This window comes from Ciconia boyciana, chromosome 7 (genome assembly GCF_034638445.1).
Source record: "Ciconia boyciana chromosome 7, ASM3463844v1, whole genome shotgun sequence".
NCBI lineage: Eukaryota > Metazoa > Chordata > Aves > Ciconiiformes > Ciconiidae > Ciconia > Ciconia boyciana.
In genome coordinates, this window is record NC_132940.1 from 30,869,583 (window position 1) to 30,889,574 (window position 19,992).

The following is a 19,992-nucleotide window of genomic DNA, read 5'->3' on the forward strand; positions in this document are numbered from 1 at the left end:
GTGCCTGTTGGGCTGCCACTGTGGGAACTTACAGGCCAGAGGAGGAGCAGGAAAGAGGAGGATGAATCTTCTGCCCCTGGCACAACTGAAGGAATTCACGCTGATTTCCATGCACACTCATGCTGGTCTTTAGAAGGAGGCATGAATCATGGTGTAGGTACTTGTGGGGACAAGTCGCAGGCCACCAGCTCCGGTAAACTACAGCAGCACGTTGCACCTCGCCTGGCCAGCCCTGAGCATGTCCTCTCACCAGCCCTTATCTGAACAGATGCATTCATGTGGCTGGATGTGGCTGGTTTTGGGTAGCACCACCTTAACTGGAGACACATCCCAGGAGCAGGTCCCTGAACGTCACCCATGCCCCCAAAGCAGCCAGGTTTGGGGTAGGGCAGCACCATAATCTAATGGGGTTTGAGTCCCGCGAGGGGGAAGCTTGACCCGTTCCTTACCAGGTGATCTCCAGGCTCGTTCAAGGGCCGGAGTGGCACGCCATCTCTCAAGGTCACTTCCAGCCTCCTACGCCCCTGATCTAACAAGAAGCGATGCACGGCTGGGTGGGCAGGGACCCGTGGGGGGACGTGGTGGCTGCCTTTGTGCACCGGCTGCTTCCCCCCCTGGGCTGTGCTCCGAAGAGTGCCAGAGGAGCCACAGCTGAGCACACGGCCACCCTCCCTTCCTCCTCCTGACACTCGGGAGCTTCTCCCCACCTGGAAAGCTCTGCAAGGACAGGACACAGCCAGCTCTGCCCAGCCGTGGCACCAGAACCTCCGCAGCTCAAGACAGGGGGCCATGCTGCCACGAGCGCAAAACAGTGCTGACTGCCAGCTCAGGTCCCCCGGGGAGTCGAGCTGTCCTGCCACCAGCATCCAAGCCGGCAGTGGTGGCTTAGGGGGACCCAAACCGCTCCACCGCCTGACGCCTCGTCACCGGCAACACGTGCCTGCTCTGCAGGAGGGACTGCACTCATATTTGCCCATCCTCTGCCAGCAGCCCACCCGGTGCCCCTTGCCAGTGCCATCCCACAGAAGGGGACCACCGTGTCCCAACATGGGGTGTGGGAAAGTGCAGTGTCCCCACCCAGCATGTGTGGCTGGAGAGTCCTGGCCACTGGGACGGTGCCAGGCTCTGCCATGGCATCACCAGTGCTCCCCAAGCCCCTGTCCGTGCCAGGAAAAGCCAGGAGGTGCCTTGAAAACAGTAACAGTTTTCCTCCTGGGTTTTTTTGCCAATCTGTGAAGGTGACATTTTTCCAGTGCCCATCCATTGCCGGGACTGCCGGGCTTCACTGTGAGCTGAGAGGGAAGGAGCATGCTGTGAGCAGGGGTGCAAGGCGCTGGGGTGACCGGGGACGGGACTGACCTCACCGCCACGGTGGGGTTGGATCAGGGCCTGGCTCTGTGCTCGGCTCACCGGGCGGCACATGCTGCCTTACAGCCGCTCCCCTTTCCCCAGGGAGGGCTGTGGGGACATGAGAGGTGGTTCCTTCTTCCTGCCACTTGTCACCCTGTTTACTTTTAACAGCCCTCCCTCCTGCTCAGATATGACCCCCCCAGGAAAGTGTGTCCTGGTGCTCTCCCAGCGCCAGTCAGCCCCATGCCACCGCTCTGAACCCAGGGCGGCCGGTCCCTCCCCACCTGGCCACCGACCAGGGACATCACGTCATACTCTCCTGAGCTGAAGGCAAACGCTCGCTCCATTGCCCTTTCCAGGGAGGGAATTTCAGTGAGCCCAGTGCGCACGGGGCACTGCCCGAAGGGGGGGACAAGGTCAAGCGGGAGGCATGCACGGCCCCAGCCACCTCCGCACAAATTGGCTTTTTAGCACAAAATGCATCACTTCTCCCTGGAAAATCTCAGCAAGGATAAAGCAGGGAGAAATTTGCCCTGGAAGGCAGCGCGGCCTCACAGGCACTACCCTTTAGAGACAGAGCCGTGCTCTGAGAAAGGCCAGGAAAGCGATGCTGTGAATGCCCAGTGGGGCTTTTACCCAAGGCCCTCTGGCCGGTGTTTACATCCCTCTGACATTTGCTTTCCATTAACACAAAAGCCACAGGGCAGGGCCACTCACCACCCACAGTGATTAAGCAAGTGGCACGGGCTGTTTGCCGATGGGTGCTGCCGTCAGCCCTCGCCGAGTGCCAGAGCTAGGAAGGAGACCGTGGCCCTGCCAACCCTGCACAGGGTAAAGCTTGAAAACACCAGCGAGTGTTTTGCAACTCTCCCCAGCACCGGACAAAGGGAAGAAAAGCCCCGGTTCCCTCCCCTGTCCGTCCTTCCGTCCCTTCTGCCTTCCCATGGGAGCCATGCCTTCCTCCGGATGCAGCTCCTCCCAGCCTCTCCGCCATGCCAAGGGCCCACCGGGTCAAATATCCCCCCAGGAGCAAGCAGGGCTACAAACGGGCAGCAGCCAGCAGCCCGAGCCGGCTCTGCCCTCCCCTGCCTGCCCTGCACCCTTGCCCCAGGGGCTGCCAACGTGCTCAGCCCCGGGTCGGGGGCAAGATTGGGATCCGGGGGTTTTGCCCTCACCCCAGAGAGGTGAGGGTGGCCCATTGCCCGTCGCATGTCCCCCATCCCCACAGGACTGCGGCTGCTTGTTGCTGTTGCACTCTGGCTCCCGTCCCTGGGCCAGTGCTGGGTGAAAAAACACATAAATTCCTCCCGCCTTGAAAAATAGCAGCCACATTGCCATGGAGACATAACGCTGCACTGCTCCCGCGGCTCCCCTGCACCTGGCTGCACAAGGCAGAGATGCTTGGTGCCCCCAGCACCGCGCTACAGGGGCAAACCTGCCCCCCACCCCAGCTCCTGGCTTGCTGCTTCCATCGCCCCACTCTCCCACCACCCCCAGCACGCCATGGGATGGAGGGAGCTGGGATGGAGGACCACGTGCACTGGAAAAGACCACCTGCCTGTGCTGCCCAGTGCCCGGGTTTGCAGGATTAAACCAGGGGAACTGAGCATGAAATGGTCCCAGGGGGTTTCAAAGCAGGCTCTGACCCAGAGCTGCTCTCCTGGCAAAGCAAGTGCCCATGGAGTAGTGGGTGCCCAGGCCCAGGGCCACCAGGAAGGGAGCTACACCGGAGGGCAGCAGCAGGTTTAAAGGGCAGAGCAGGAGGATTCAACGCCTGTATTTGGCGACCAGGAGCTGGCAGGGATTTCTCTGCCTCCTGCTGCCGAAACAGCCACTTCCTCCCCTGCTTTTCTAGCTGATGCTCCACTACAGTCCAGCTGGGACCCCTGCTCCGTGAGGGATGGCACACGGGGAGCCGCTGCTGCCTAGCTGCCCATGCCAGGCTGCCCACATCCTTCTGTTTGCTCGGGGAGGGGAGCTGGACACCACAGCATGCCAGACCCCCCAGCCCACAGGCAAGGGAAGCAGGCTCCCATGGGACTCCCACAGACCAAATCTGGCGTGGTACTGGGGCTCCCACCTCTGCGCCCCATTCCAGACATTCTCCCTCCTTCCTGCCTCGCTCCCCTTTCCTGCCTTTCCCAGGCCACCCTCCAGATTTCCGAGCGAGCCGTGTCCTTCCTGCCCTCGGCGGCAGAGCTGGCATGCCCCATCCGCCCAGCCAGCCATCTACTTCTCCATTTCCCTCCCTGTTCTCCTTTCCCTGCAGGCACCCTCTCTGCCCCGTGCCTCCAGCTTCCCCTCCCGCTCCGCCTGACCCGGGGCCGCAGGGCTCTGCTGGTGGGGCGAAGCCCGGGCTTGCCAAAGCAAACAGCAGCAGGAGGAGGAGGAGGAGGGTGGCCGAGGCCAGAGCAGGCAAAGGGCAGAGTCCACCAGCAGACTCTGCCTTGCTACTCCACAGTGGGGAGGTTTCCCTTTGCTTTTTAAATGCTCCGAGTCAGCTCCGTACACCCCGGAGCTTGGCGGGCAGCGGGTGTCAGAGGCAATGCCTCAGCTGAGCAACAGGCTGGGGGGCAAGCACCCTTTGCGGCTTTCCCGGTGTGCGTCTGCGGGAGCTGAGCTTCATGGGCTGCTGGAGGCCAAGGGAAAGCAGATCCAAGACTCGAGTCTCCTGCAAGCAATTTATAGCGAGGTCTTTTCCTCCCACTCTGCTCACTGCCAGGAAAAGCAGCAGGAAAATATTTCCCTGGGAATTGTTTTTGTTCCTTCCTCTGTGTCTGTATGCATGAAGCTCTCCTCCGCCTTGGACATGCCTCAACCTGTCCCGAGGCTCAGATTAATCCCCTGCACCACCGAGGACGACAGCTGAGGTCAGATGCTGTCAGCAGAGGCAAGGAGGAGGAGGAGGAGGAGGAGACCTTCCCCCTAGGAAACCACACACGTTCTCAACCAGAGCAGCAAGCATGAACAACAGGCAGCCCTGTCTGCTTCTCCCGAGCAGGAGGTCACCCTGCAACACAGCGGCACACCACAGCATCCCGCATGGGAGGGAGATCTCACTGCTGGCAGTGCCAGAGCAACGCGGCAGAGCCCAAAGCGTGGCTTAAGGGAAAGGCTGGGCTCAGCTGGGGTAGCTGTAGGCAGCAAATGCATCTGCAGCCAGGCAGATCGCAGCCTGGCAGTGCCTCCAGCCGCACAGCTGCTCCACACAAGTGCCCAAAAACAGGTCAGCAGCACCCAGTACCTCTGCTTCTGCACCGTCCTGGGAAAGCAGGGAAGCCGGGATGGAGGGAGGGTGGGGAAATCAGGATGGAGGGAGCGTGCATCCACCACAAAGGCAGTCCTTCGGTCTGCAAAGCTCTCAACACCGCCTCAGAGCAACTGGGACAAGCTCAGGAGAGCTCAGCTCCAGTAAATGATGCTCTACAGCCCCTGCCCCAGGCAGTTTACCTTCCCCTCGTCCCTTTTTCCCCTCTACCTCGCGGGAGTGCTTGGGAAATACACGATGACTATTTGCCTGCAGCTCCAAGCCCTTCCCTCCCCCTCTCCCCAGGCTCCATCACCAATAAATCACCCCACTGGGAGAGAGGGCCAGAGGAAACCAGAGGCACAAAACCTCAAACAGAGCCTTCCCCCCTCTCTGCTCTCCCAAGCAGCTCTGCGTTTCATTACCCCGGCCAGGCCAGCCCTCGCCCAGCTGGGGCGAAGGAGGGGAGGGGGGGCCCTGCAGGGTTTGCTTCTCAGGAGCAGAAATCACAACCAGAAGACCAGGAGAATTGAGTTGTTTGTGTTTGTCACCACATCCCGGCGCCCGCCTGGCCCTGACCCTGCCTCTGGGACCCACGCTGGCCTGGAACAGCTCTCCTCCATTGGGGTCCCTCTGTGCCAAGGCAGCTCCGGGCAGCTTCCAGCCGGCTTCTCCCCCCACCAGCCATCCCCTCTCAGTGCTGACCCCTCTCTCTGCCCCACTCCAGCCTCGCAACAGTGCTTGGAGGCTCCTTGGAAGAAGCTCCGAGGTTTTCTGCGAGCCAGCAAGCTTCGCTGCCTTCCCTCTCCCGCTGCGCAGCTCCCCCGGGGCTGGGAGCACCCTGCCCACGCAAACACCGAGCCTGTCGCTGCCCGGGGAGAGCAGCGAGGATGAGCCCCCACTCCCCTGCAAGCGCCCCGCACAGCCCTTGCCTTGCCCAGCCCGCCGGGGACCGGGGGCAGCTCCCTCCACCCACCCTAAATATATATTGGCAGAGCATCGCCGGCAAGCACAGTACATTGGAGACAGATGCAAGCGCTGGGGGGGGATGCAGACGTGCCTCTCACCAGCCTTTTGAGCCATCATTTAAGCGAGAAGTATTGCGCCACAGTACTTGTCCACCCCTCCCTCCCCCCAAAAACCCTGCCCTGGGGTTTAGCCCTTGGCAAAGCATCCCCCCTCCCCTCCGGGACCGCTCCGGTGCCCCCAGCTCCCCGCGGCTCCCCAGGCGGGACAGGCCCCAGCCGGCGCGCAGCCCCGCGGCGCTGGCCGGCCTCCCGCCCGCCCTCCCAGCAGCTCGCCGGATTCCTGAGCGCTGACACAGGATGCTGCAGCAATGAGTGTGCAGCGCCTTCCCCCCTTCCCCTGCCCCAGGAGAGGAGGGACGGGCGGGTAAGGCCGGGTCCCATCAGGCCAGGAGGGAGCAGGAGCATCTGGAGCGAAACGCGGAGCCTCCCGCCAGCCCCGGCCCCTCGCTGCCCATCGCCTCCCAGCCCTGCGGGCTTCCTCCGGCTGGCGCCTGGCCCGGCCCAGACGTACGTCCATCCTTTAAAGGCCGAGATGATTCACACCATTAACGCTCCCTTATTGGCAAGAGCCGGTTTTAAATCATTCCTTCTCTCCAGAAGGTATCCCTGATGCGAGCCGCAGCTCATCCGCCCGGAGCTGCAACCGGCGATCGCTCCTTGCCAATTAGAGCAGGAGAAAAGTGAAAGCCTGCTGCTCGCCCTCCTCCCCAGCATCCTCCAGGCTGCCCGGCCGCCACGCTCCCGGCTCCCTCTGCCAGCACCCACCCCACCCTCCGGCTGCGCCAAGGGATTTTCCCAGCGCTGCTCTTTTCCCAGGCTCTCAGGGGACCTCGTCTGAGCTGGGGGGGGCAGCAGCCCAGGCGAGCGCTTCCAACAGCTCCTTGCTATTCTAGAAAGGTGAGGATCCCACCATCTTGCCATTAAGTCATATCCTCCTCGACCCCATGAGGTAGTTTCCATAGGAGTCACGGTCTCTTCCAACTGATGGAAGTTTTTATTTTTATCTGGCTTATTTATGCACTTCTCTTCCCTCCGTCGGCATTGGCCTGGGCAGCAGGTCTGGGTCGTTAGCCTCTCCTCAAGCTCATTCCCCCTCACTTGCTCAGCTGTCCCATCCCGTCCCCATCACCCTCACCTCTGCGGCAATCGAAAGGCAGCGCCATGAGCAGAAGGAAAAGTCCAGGGATAGAAGCAGCATGACGGAACAGATGAATTAAGGAAAACAGACCCTGTTTAGGTAAAAGTGATTATAGGAATAAAAAAAGACACTGGGGGAGGAAAAAAACAAAACAAAGAGCAGAAAAGTTGATTCCAAAAGTAACACAGCATCGTGATTACGGGTGTTTTTTGATTTGAGGCTAATTTTCCAGTGGAGGTGCAGACCCCTCTATAACGAGCCAAAGCTCACTGGCAGCTATCTTGTCTCGGTTATTTTTTCCAGCCCTCTCAGCAGCAGCAGCCTGTGGCTCCCTGGGGACACGCATGTCCCAGGGAGCAAACCCCATGCATTATAGAAACACAGCCACAGCCACGGGAACAAGCGAGGCACATGTTGGCGCAGCAGAGATGGCTCTGTCAGTCGATGGAGCCGGACCGGGTCTTTTGGGGACACAGCACCGTGGTTATCAGCTGGTAAACGAGAACTTGGTTACCCTCAGATAGCTCCGCAGAGAGGTCACGCCAGCCAGAAGGAGCCACATTGGCATCTCTGGGTAGTCTTTGCTGTATTTTCAGAGGCCAACAGCAATTAAGGTGTTGCACAACTCCTCTCTGGAAGGCAAAATAGATACAAGCACCGCTGGTGATCCATGCCAAAGGGAGGTTGGGTCTTGATTGCACAGGGACACCGGGGCCGCACGAACCAACTGGACCAGACGCTCTTCCAGCACTTGGGTGCCCAGAAAACCTTTAGATACGCCAAGATGCTCCTGATTAACTCTGTGACGGCCAAGAGCAGGCATGCCCCCATCCCATTTTGGCGCTCAGGAGCTGACTGCAAGCCCTGGGCAAAACCATCTGCTTCTATGGAGATGCTGCTGGCGAACAAGAAGCAGGACTGAAGCCCTCCCTCCCTCGCCTTGGGAAGGAAGCCATGCTTGTACGGGTGCAGGAGGCCGTTTCCACCCCCCAGCCCAGCTTCTGACCCATGAGAGCAACCTGTGCCCTCAGAGCAGGGTGTCTCTTCTGCCAGGGAGCAGGAGGAGAGCTGGGGCGTAAGTCCTTCGTAGCCACCCTCCTCCTCCCGGTGCTCTCCTCTTACTGGAGAGGTCCCAAGGTGATTTTGTCTCCCATCCAACAGCCACGCTGTTGGGCTGTAGGGTTCTCCTGGAGAGCACTTGTACAGGGGAAGCAGGGCTGGGACCTTCCCATCACTCCCAAAGGTCATCAAGTGGAAAGAAGTGCCTCGTCACACGCAATTTCCTTGGTGCTGTCTACCAGACTAAAATTATATGTCACCATTAAGTGCAATTATCAAGAAAATTAAGACTTTCGCTTTTACACAAGAATAGGGAGCTACTAACTTGTACACAAACTAGCAGAGCTCCCTCTCAGCCGCCCCAGACCAGAATGCTTCTCGCCCATTGCAAGTCCTCCTCTCATTGCCCTCCCAGCATTTTGGGAGGACCAAGCCTGACACTTCCCCTTCTCACAGAAACCCCAGCCTGCAGCGCCAGTGCCCCCCGTAAGGGACAGCACTGCTTCCCGACACGCTTCTATTCCAGCCACACCAGAGAAAGCAGAGAGCAGAAAGCTTGACATTGGTCATCGCTCATCTCCCACGCCTCTCCCCAGCTCTCCCACCCGAGCCGGGCCCCTGAGGTTCAGCCAGATAACCCAGGCTGCGTTTCACAGCACACAAACATCTTCCTTGATTTGCAAGAGATGCAATCCTCAGTTGAAAAGTTCATTAATTAGGAGCAGAGAAGCCTCCAGTGAATCTCCCAGCAAGAAGCAGGAAAAAAAGTTCCCCCACAATTCATTCTAATTACAACGCCTCGGGGCACTCCACAGCCGCTGTGAAGCAGAGGCCAAATTTTTCTCCCCACCCCTAAGAGCAGGAACTTTAACCTACTTATAGTTTTACTGATAATGAAAAAAAAAAACCCAACCCTGATATTCACCATTTTAACTATTCTGCAAGTAACAGCAAACAGGAGGCACTGAAAAATCTCTCTAGCAGAGCAGCAGCTGGCCGTGAGCACAGCCTGCCTCCAGGAAGGATCCACTCGCACACCCCCAGCCTGGAGCTTTGAGCAGGCGAAGCCGGAGGTCAGCCCTCCACCCGGCCGTGCCACAGGCCGGCACTGCACACAGCTGCTCTTCTGGGATTTAGCAACCACTTTCCACCCACAGAGTGACTCTGCACATTAGGTACTGAGTAAGACCTCAAATGCCACGGCAGCTCTGGCCCCGGGAAGAGGCTGCAGCCGGAGGAGCAGCGGGAGCACCTGGAAGATCCTGGGAAGGACTCCAGCCGCCCTGACAGAAGTTTCCTTTCTTCCCGGCTCCCAGAGGAGCTGGACTCCAACCCACCCCACGCCTCCGGCGAGGCAGGGTGGATCCAGCCACAGACATGCAGCAACCACACCCTGGCTGCTGCCTGCCCGGCTCCCCGCGGCCCTCCTCCCCCGCCCCCCCAGCCAAGCGGGGGCACAAACAGGGACTAGGCTTATACAGTTCAAAATATTTAATACGTGTTGTACACGTAGAATTACATTTTATACAAAACAAGATACATCACTGAAGGAGAACACTGTACAAAAATCCCTGCGGGAGCCCCAAGCCTTTATACAACAAAGACCGGGAGTTACCGAGCCTAACGAACCGGCTCAAGGACTTTCCATCAGAGCATCTGTAAACTTCGTTTCTCTCAATAAACACTTTTAAAAAGCACCATGTAATAGTTCTGACCTAAACCTTTCCAAAATAGAGACTTTATTTAATAAACTTAATACTTTCCAAGCTTAAAATATTACCCGGCGGGAGCGCCCCGGTGTCGGCGGTAGCCGGGAGCCTCCCCCGGGCGCCGGCCCGCCCGGGAAGGGGAATTCCGGGAGGGCCGGGCCGGGTCCGGCCCACTCCCAGGGCGGGTGGCGGCAGACGGGGCCCGGGGTGCCCGCGGCGGGCGGGGAAGGGCGAAGTGCTGCTGCCCCGCGGTCCTGCCCGTGCGGCGGGGCAGGGCACCGGGACTCGTCGGCGCCGGAACCCCGCGGCGCTGCCCGCACGGTCCGGTGCGGCGGGCGCTCTCCTCCGCCGGGCCGGGGGTGCGGGAGGGGTCACCTCTCGGTCCGGCTGCCCGTTCGTCGGCCGGCCCCCCCCATCGCCGCGGCGGAGGGCGAGTCTCTGCGGCCGGCACGTCAGAAGGCCACGATGGCCGTGCTCCAGGGGTTGAGAGTCCGCAGCACCGGCTCGTCGCAGCAGATCTGCCCCGGCTCGGCCGCCGCCTCGGCGGGCGGCGTGGCCGCCGCCGCCTCGCCGCCGTCAAGGGGCGCCCGCCGCCGCCCCTTGGGCTCCTTGCTGAGCAGTCCCGAGAAGCTGGAGCCGAAGATGCTGATAAGGCTGGCCACGTTGCCCGTCTCCATGTCTTCCTGCTCGCCCGGCGGCGGCGGCGACGGCTCCTCCACCTCGCGGCGGGGCTTCTTCACCGGGGAGCCCGCCTGGCCCCGCTCGCCGGCGCTCCGCTTCCGGGGACAGTGGGGCGGCGGGGACGCCGCGGCCCCCGCGGCGGCGGTGGCGCAGTCCGCGCGGTTCGCCTCGCCGCCCGCCGCCGCCGCGCAGCAGCAGCTGCAGCCGCAGCAACAGCGCCGCGGCCGGGCGCCCTCGCAGTCCGCGCCGGGCAGCCGCGGGCCGCCCCTAGCCGCCTCGTCCTGCGGGGGCGGCGGCGGCTCGCCGGCCGCCCAGGCGGTGGTGCAGGGCGGCGGCTCCTCCTCGGGGGGCCCGCAAGCGGCGGGGGGCGGCTCGGGCGGGCAGCCCGGCTCGCTCAGGTAGACCTGCCGGGCGCTGCGCAGCACCAGCGACACCAGGAGGTTCTTGTGGAGCTTGAGGCCGCCGCGCTGGCCCCGCGCGCTGTAGATCTTGCCCAGCGAGATGCTGACGATGCGGTGCGCCTCCAGCTTGAACTCCATGGGGGACGGGGGCGGCGCCGGGCCGCGGGCAGCCGGGCCGTGGGGAGCCGTGCCGTGGGGAGCCTGCCACCACCGCCGCCCGCTCCCCGGCTCCGCACGCCGCTCCTTCGCGCCGCCGACTGAGGCGAGCCCACGCGCCCGGCCGCCTTTTATACCGCCCCCGCCCCGGCCAATCAGGGCGCCCCGTTGGCCCCTCCAACCGCCGGCTGGCCCCCGCGCGCCCGCGCCGGCCAATGGCGAGGCAGGGGAGCGGGTTCGAACGCTCGCCCCGCGGAGAGGGCTCTTAAAGCGGCAACGCCAGCGCACGGCTGCTGGTGGGGCCCGTCCGCTGGCAGCAGCCGGGGGACGGCAGGCAGGGCTCCAGCAGCACCCCGGGCTCTGCAGCCCCCCAGGTTTTGCAGCACCCCAGCTTCACTGCACTCCACATTGGCTTGATCAGACAGACAGACAGGCAGCAGTGGGAATTTTGGCCAAAACAATTGAAACATTTCTTGGGGGAAAAAAAAAAACACCAAAGCAAGAGCAACCCCTGTTTTCTGCAAGTTAGAAACGTTTCCCCCAGTTTCAGCACTGGTCTTTGACATCTTGTCGTGTTAGAGAAGGAACTGGTGTTGGTGTTGGCTGGAGGGGGAAGTGCACCTTTGAGTACTTCAAGGAAAACCTGCCCTGATGTTGAGCAGAAAGCCATCCCTGCCCAGCTGCCAGGTGGAGATCTGCTCCAGGGGTCTGGCAGTGAAGCTCGCAGAAAGCCCAGGGTAGAACAGGAAGATCCACAATGGGGGCAGGGAGGGCTACAAGGGAGGATGTGGAAGGCCATCAGCTTCTCCAGGGGTGATGGGGATCATGGCAGCCTGGGGCACTTTTTTTGGGAACTGAAACCTCACTCTGCCACAGCTGTGAAACCCAGCAGCAGGGCCAGCCTGGTGGCTGGGCGCTGCAGGGGACAACCCACCCCCCCAGACACAGCTCCAGGCACCAGGGAAGCCTCCAAGAAAGCTCGGGGGTGTTTCAGGGCTTGGAGCGGGGAGCCTCTTTCTTCCACTGAGGAGCAACCACCGTCTGCAAGGAGGCAAGAAGTGAAAGGGCCCAAAATTAAGGAAGTTCAATGTGCTACCCTGGAGTATCAGTTTCCATTCCCAGCTGACGCACAACAACTCACTTCCATCCCTTTTTTTCCAAGGGATTCATCTGCAGACCCCCCAAAAGGAGAGCCGCAGCCTGTCGTGATGCTTTATTGGCAGGATCTGCTACCACGTCCTGGCTTGCTGGAAGGACAAGGGGCTGGCTGGTCACAGCAGTAACAAAAAACAGGTGAAGATTCAGCCACATCAAGACATAGTTGACACAGCAGGAGCCTTCCCCCCAAAAAATGCACACTCGGACCAAAGGCATGTTTTCTTCCCACTTGAGGGCAGCTGGAAAACCTCAAATGCCACTCTTTGGATGTTGAACACAATGGCACTTCAACCTGGGGGCTGACATCTCAAAATGTCCACCTCCTCTTGCACAAACCTGCCACACTCCATCTTAAATGACTAGACCGGAGCATGCTCAACCGCATAGCCAAAACACCAGCCAAAACAGCTGGTCCTGGCCTTCCCCCTGTCCGCGCCAGGGCGAGCCTCTCCCAGCTGCAGAGACTGGGGCTGTCCTCCCCACGCCCAGCGTGGGAGGCCAGAGGGACGCGAGCCCCAGCGGTGGGAACCGAGGGTTTCCAGACCCGCCGAACCTGCTCCCCGCACCTTGGAGGGCTGGTAACACCCTGGCCCAAGCCCTCGGGTCAGTCTAACCAGCTGGGGCAGGTCTGGGCTCAGATGTTTGGGACTGCAGTCACTCCTCCTCGCCCGCAGCCGGCATGTCTGCCCACCACCGGTGCCCTCTCCGCCGCACGGTGCTCGGTTGTGCCTCTGCAAAACGGCTTGTGCATCACCAGGCATGCTGCTCTGGGACTGCTGTTTGCAGGATCCAGGCACCTGCATCCTCAGCAGAGATGACCCTGGTTAGAAGGATAAAGCCAGGTTTGATACATCTCAGCTGGGTATATTCCCGACTCGGATGTGAATGAAGAGCAGCAGTGCAAAGCCATCCCTCCAGCTGGAAAAAGCCAAACGTGGGTGGAGGAGACAGCGCACGAGAGCTGTGCTGAGTAAAGATGGCTGGATCCGAGCGGACTGACCTGTTCTGCCGCTCACCGCCTCACCCCCATGGCATCAGGCACCATTTCTCTCTGGTCACCAGGTTTTGGCTACCTACCCTGCCTAGGACCAGGGGGGCTGGCAGCCTCTCCCCTACCCTGGCCAGAGATAAGCATGATGGGGACGGGTACCAAGTGGTCCCTCATCCCTGTTAGTGCTCAGACAGGGGACTTTGAGAGCCAGCAGGGAGGAGCAGAGGTGCACGCCGTCAGACAGCAGAGCTACTACCTGGTGCCACCGGTTTCACCCACCAGCACCGCGCCGGGTGTCAGGCACAACCGTCAGCACACGCTATTCCCAGGGCACCAAAGCCCTGCCTCGACATCTTCCCTGCCCCTGCCTGCACTTCGTGCCCTTTGCAAAGAGACGGGCAGCAGTTTGCTTTCCCAGGGGTGGCCGTGCAAGAGGAAGGCAGGAGGAGAGGACCGGCAGCAGTGCAGGCAGAGGCCGTCCGGGAAGCGCACAGGCAGCCCGTTTAAGCCAGGCAGTATTTTGGTGGCAGCCCTGCCTTTCCCTCCCAGGCTGATGTCATGCTTTAGTAAGATTGAGGCAGAGTCACATGGCAGCTTCTGAGGTCAGCGCCTGGGGTGGCTTTGTTGTCTGTCTTCCTGCTTGCCTGCCTGCCCTGTGCTCCTGCCTGCACCCGGAGCCGGTCCCTGCTGGTGGGCAACCCTGCTGGGGTTCCCCTCCGAGCAGGGCATCTCCATGGCACCCACGGCTCGGCATCTCCGTGATACCCATGGCTCTGCACGGCGCGGGAGCCGTTGCCTCGGTGGGGCCAGCATCCCGGACAGTCGGACACGCTTCGTGTCCGTCCGTCTGCCCGCAGAAGGAGCATTGCCCCCCATCGCTGGGGGGTCAGGGGGGGATATGGGAGAAGGAGGCAGAGGAAAGGGTGTGACGGGGCACTCTAATCTCCGCATGTGATCTAACCGGGCTGGAAGGGGTTTGACGAACAATTAACAATCCTCCGGCTCAGCTGCTGTTTCCCGAAATAGCTCTGGCAGGAGGAGGGCGGACGGGCTGGCAGACAAAGATGGCCTCTCGTCAGCAAGCTGCAGCCGGTGGCGCGGCCAGCAAGCCGGCGGAGGAGGCAGCCCCGGAGGCCGAGCAGCGGGGTGCCCGTGGCCCCACCTGGAAAGGAAAACAATGCGAGATAAAAGCAGCTCGGGGCAGGAAGCAGCTTCTGGTACAAATAATAATTGCAGAGGGCTGCGCACACCACCGGGTCTTTTGGAGGCGTTTAAATTTGCCTTCGATGGCAGGCAGAGGAGGTCGGTGCCGGGAAGCTCATCAGGGATTCGCATGGCTGCATCTTGGCTGGGAGCGGCGTGGGCTGCTGGGGCTGCGTGCCGGCTGCCTGCATCCCCAGCTATGGCAGCAAAACCCCGGCCGGGGTCCCCCGGTCCCCCCCAGCCGCAGCCCACGCGGCAGCGGCGTGGCTGGGGGCCGTACCGGCATGGCCATCTGGCACGCAGCGCAGCCTCCCCGACCTGCAGCGGTGGGGCTGAGGATGTGGTTAGCAAGATCCTGTTTTGACAGCGGTCCCTGTCCCCGTCCCCACCCCCCTGCCAGCCCCTCACTGTCACCAAATGTGCGGCCCAGGCCCCAGGGGGAAGCCAGCTGCAGCAAAGAGGTGGAAAACCCTCCGGGTAGGAAGGACGGTGAAATTAGGGTCTCCTCGAAGCACAGGCTGAAGTCATCCATCACTTCTCTTGGCTGTCCCAGCACCACGGCAGTGCATCGTCCCTTCACTCTTCAATTCGGCCCAGGATTCATGAGTTAGACCCTTGCCGGGAAGCAGATGGGAACGAAACAGCCAGACCTCCCTCACCACCAGTGGGGCTGGGGCAAAAGCCTTTGCACCAACGGCTGCCTGCAGCAAAAACAGAGCTTCAGGACAGCCAAAGCCCCAGGGATATCCAGGTGCATCCCCAGGGATTGCTGATGGAAGCATAATAGGACAGGGAGGAACATTTCCAAACGTGGATTCATCCGCAACCCAAGTTTGTTTCTAGATGGGAATAACGAACATCTGAATTGTGAGGGACCCACACAGGGCTCAGGAGGAGGAGGAGGCTTGTTTGGGGTTGGGTTTTTTTTTTCGTCAGAAAAATCGATGATTTGCATGGATGCGGTCTGGACCTGCTGCAATCGGATATCGGTAACTCATCCCCCAGGGTTCCCAACTGCTCTGGTTCATCCATGCTTGGAGATAAGGTCAGAAGAGCTGGGAAACATCCCAAAACACAGCCAACAGCACTAACCGCTAATCACTGCCGAATGAAAACCAAACACAACTTGCAAGCGAAACAAATACAAACAAATCAATACAAACCTAAACTCAAAGGAGAGGAAGCAGCTCCCTCAGCTTCTGAGAGCGTCAAAACACCCGCCCCTGAAACCACAGCGGGGTGTGAGCCTGCAGCACAGCCACGTACTAGAAAGCAAAGGGGTTTTGCAGGGTTAAAAACCCCCTTCCCGTCATCGGCAGAGATGGTAGCGTAGATACCCCAGGCAGGCAGCTCTCCCTCCTACACATCTTTTTTTTTCACCGGTGACCTGGAATTCCCCCTTTTCCCCCTGCACTAATGATTTAAAATTTCCCTTCCCTTACTCTGAGCCACTGCTTTGGGACTTCCCTCCCCTCCCCTGGAGACCCATGACCCGGACCCCCTGCCCGTCAGAAATCCTGCTACTCCTCCAGCAGCCTCTCCAAACACAAAAGCAGGGGGGAAGAAATCCCACTCCCAGCTATCAGCTTCTTCAGGCAGCCATTTCCCTTGGAAAAATGTGGCCCCACATCTTTCAGTGTTTTATAGAACTGGCTTGGGTTTCCTGGGGAAAAAATGCATTTATTTGTCCGGGGTTTCCTATCAGACAACCCTTCTATTGTAGTCCACCTTCCTGTATTTTTTTTTTCCCTCTCTGATACGCCTGCAATGGGTCCTGTGTCATTTCCAAAGACGGAGGCTGCCTTGTGTCTGGGGGGAAAAGAAGCAGGACAGCCCTGGGATGCAGCCCAAGCAGACGACCCTCTGGCTGCCCAGCAAAGCCCCTGCTTTTCGCTGGAGCAATTTGCTCCCCAGCAAACTCTTTGCTAAAGAAGAAGACAGCTTCGGTGGTGTTCACCTGCAGCCCAGCATGGGGTTAAACATCTCAAATTAATCACGGAGCCAAACAAAGTCACAGTTCAGCAAACCGCAGGGTAGATTGCCTGCCCAAAGGAATCTCAGCCTAATTATTTTTTTTCTCTCCCTGTATCTCAATGTCACCTTCCTTTTAGCCGGTGGGCAAATGACGACTGCAGCCCTCTGCACATCCCAGAGTGCAGATGTGTCCTCTGTGCAACAGCTTCCCGCTTAGGCATGATGGGGAGGCTGCACAATGATGCTCCCGAGTCATGGAGCCGTCCTCCTAGGAGAGGCCGCCAGCTCTGCTGCCTCTAACGAAAAGGGGGACTGGGGTCTTGGGACTTGCCAGCAAAGCACACCACACACAGTGCTTATTAAAAGTCCAAAGGCATGCCAGGAGGGAACCTTCTGAGTCCTCAGAGTAGCAACCACCACCATGACCAGCAAGGGCAGAGCAGATCCTCTCTGTGTCAAATCCCTCCTCCTACCATTGAGGGAAACTGCAAAATAAAACGTCTGTGCCTGCCAGCAAGCGTTGATTCCCCCTGCTCCTTCTGATCTGTGCTCCTTCCCTCTTGTAGGGACCTTCCTTTGGCCACCTCGTCCTTCACCTGGCTTGTGGGGCTGACTACATGATGGAGCCCAGAGCCCTGGCCAGGTCATCTATGGACACAGGGTAAGGCTGCTGAGGAAAAGTTCCTTCTAATTTCACCCACTTAAGAAAGTAACGAGGGCTCTAGCAGTACAGCACCTCACTGCTCATGTAATTTAACCACTTTTGGATCCAGGTAAGCTCTCAGCATCCCTGGCATCCTGTGGCAGGCCGTCCCAGAGGTTCACCATGCAGAAAGTAATGCCACCTTTGCTCAATTTCGTTTCCTGTTTTCATCTTCATTAAATAACCAATTGCTCATGCACTGCGAAGAGGAAAATTAATTTTTTCCAAAACAACCCTTATTCTGAATAGTCCTATTTGTCTATTCCTAAATATCATGCATCCTATCATGAATTATCACCTTGCATTTGCTCATTTACTCCATACTTGACTGCATTTTTACCATTTTTGTCTGGTTGCCCAGTCAGGGATTGCAGTCTCTGCTGCACACAGGCCTTGCACTGTTACGAACCCACCCGAGAATACAGCTATGGCATGAAACCAGCTCTCGTTAGACAACAGAGAGCCCAGGAGGAAAGCCACGACCACAGGAAAAGTTTCAGTCAGGCTTCACTCCTTCCCAGACAACGGCAAGCCCAAGGAAACCCGCTCCATTGGCCCTGTGGCACACAGAGCTAGCTGTAACTCCGCTGCTTCACCTCCCCCTTTGCTGACCAGGCAGCCGTTGCTTTTGTGGCAATGCCATTGCATGGTTGAGGCCTCGTGTCATCTGCCCCTTTGCGCTTCACAGTGAAGTCACCACAGATTTTTAAAAAAGAGGCTCAGGATACCTAGTTACAAATGCAGAAGGGCCACGAGTGGGTAGGATTTGATGTAAACCCTCACTGCCCACCACAACACTGAATATTTAGCTACAGACTGGTGTTTTGTATCAAGTTATCACTGCCTTAATCCTCCTCTTACAACCACCATTGAAAATCTTCAACAACTTTCACTAAAAATGTAAACGAGGAGGAAAAACACCAAAGCATCTGAAACCCATTCGCTTTATCACTTCTTCCTTTAGCTGTAAAACCTTTTCTGAGGGAAAAAGAAAATCCCCTATACTTTTACAAATCCAAATTAAAACCAATCCAGCTTCTCCCTGAGAGGAAAAGCCATCTCTCTCACACCAAATGCATATTCTTTGCACCAGGCTAGTACGGGATCACACACACACCCCTGTGCATGTACACACACGCCACAAAAATTTTCCTGATAAAAGTTTCAGTGAGCCCAGTTCTTTCCTGCAGATGGTTGGGATTTTGACGAGTTGGCACTTTTCAGCACAGAAGTGTTTAATCAGATCTTTCCTGACCAGTTCTGCAGCTGTGCGCCATGCGCCGAGCACTCCTCTCCCAGGGAGCCGAAAAGCTACCGGAACACTCCCCGGTGCTTCCAAACCAAAAAATCAGAGCTTCCCACAAGAAACAGCAAAAATGCCCCCATTCTAAAAAATCCATAGCAGTGTGGTTGGAGTGGCTTTCATGTGAAAATCTAAATAATTTATTACATCACGTAAATTAATTTCCAGCATCAAAGAAAAGGCTGCCTTTTTTATTCCTGGAAAGTTTGCAACTTCCCTACATTTCGGTAATGCCTCCTTATTTTCAGCCCTCAACAGCTCTGCGAAGCTTTACACTTTTTTGCACAAGCGTAAAACCCATTCTCTACGAAATGAAGCGAATAAAGTATTTGTATAATTTAGTAAAGGATTTCTGAATTTTCTCGCTAGTAACTCGCAGAGGCTATGGGAGCTTTTCCCTTTTTCATTCCCAGCGCGGTGAAGGTTTCAGGGGACGGGTTGTGAGAGCAAGCCAAACTGCACAGCCTCGGTGCACCAAAAGTGGAGCACTGCGAATTGCCCCTGATAGATTTTCATGAGTGTTTGAATAAATCTCACCTTGATAACCTTTGGTGCACTGCTCAGAATACACCATGTCTTTAAGCACCCTAACTACTACAGCCAAATCCCTCAGAGGCTCCAAAAACAGAGCAACGAGGCTACGACATGCTCCGAGCTGCCGGCTGGCTGCTTCAGAGGGGTGTCCTCACTGAGGGTGCATGTTCAGACAGGCAAGTTATGGTGTCCTGCACCTCCCAGAACAACCTGCCACCTCCCAGCCCATTTGCAATACGCGAGTCATTAAGGCACAGCGCATCAGGAAACAACTGTCCCTGCAGAGCACAGCAGCACCCAAAGGAGAGCCAGCATGGGTACCCAGTAGTTACCAGGCCTCTGCTGGGACACTGCTGGCAGGAGGAAACCAGAACTGCCGAGCAGCTCCAGCCCAACCCAAGCTCTCCTTCCCCTGCTTAGAAACACACTGGTTTTCTGCCTCTATCCCAGCAAGAAGCCCAAAGCTGCCAGAGCAGGAGACGAGGGCTGTGGCACAGCGTGGGTAACGGCGGCAACGGGGAAGGTGGGAGCTCTGCAGTGTGAACCACAGGTGGAAATCATGGGAGGACCGTGAGGTTTTGGGGAGTACAAGGTCTTTGGCGGACAGGGACAGACGTAACTGGCCCAGTGTCTCCTCGGCACTCTGTTTTTTCCTGGAGGGAACCCCCCATGCTCAGCACAAGCCCATTTGGCACGCACCCCCCAAATCCTGCTGGCGTGGGAAACAAGCAATCCAAGGTGCAGCAAGGAAGGGCCGGCAAACACAAGCCCTAAAGCTGCCACCTGTTGCACCACACCTGGCAAGCTGCGGCTTCCCAGGCATGGGGCTGGCCAGAGCAGGAGGCGGCTTTCTCACCCCACAAACTGCAGAAACCGGTTTTACATGTGCCACAGCCTTCCCACCCCACACTCAAATAAAAGCTGCTGTGGCTGCAAAAGTGAGGTATCCAGTTCACATGCTGAGGAGGCATCTCTGCAAGTGGTTTTTGTGCCTGTTCCCTCAGTGAGCCAGCACTGCCTTTGCGAGGGACGCTGGACCACAGCCACATTCGGAAAGCACAGGCAGGGACATGCACTTCGGTCAAGATGGCAAAGATCTGGGGTACCACTCCTGGCCAAGCCTCTGCAAAATCGACCGTCATGCCTGCCTGTCCCGTGGGAGTAACGCAGGGACATCCCCCGCGCAGCGTGCAGCACAGAGGGAGTTCAGCCATCTGTACGTGGGAACATCCCCAGCACTGCCTTGGCACCCTTCCTCTCCAGCCAGCTTTCATAAGCCCAGGGCTATCTGTGCTCGCACCTGAGAGGCTACTACGGAGCCCAGAGATTTAAGAGGCGGGAGTGAGGGAACCGGGGG

General features: G+C 58.5%; 1 protein-coding gene across 1 annotated transcript; it reads right to left on the reverse strand.

Moving 5' to 3' along the window:
- Positions 1–9,302: 9,302 nt before the first annotated feature.
- On the reverse strand, positions 9,303–10,886 carry IER5 (immediate early response 5). The gene has a single exon (XM_072868057.1). It carries the CDS (start codon positions 10,749–10,751, stop codon positions 9,984–9,986), a length of 768 nt encoding a protein of 255 aa, XP_072724158.1. The 5' UTR covers positions 10,752–10,886; the 3' UTR covers positions 9,303–9,983.
- Positions 10,887–19,992: the final 9,106 nt, after the last annotated feature.

Bases quoted from the DNA above. Each gene is read 5' to 3' on its own strand.
- IER5 (XM_072868057.1), bottom strand. From the start codon at position 10,751: ATGGAGTTCAAGCTGGAGGCGCACCGCATCGTCAGCATCTCGCTGGGC.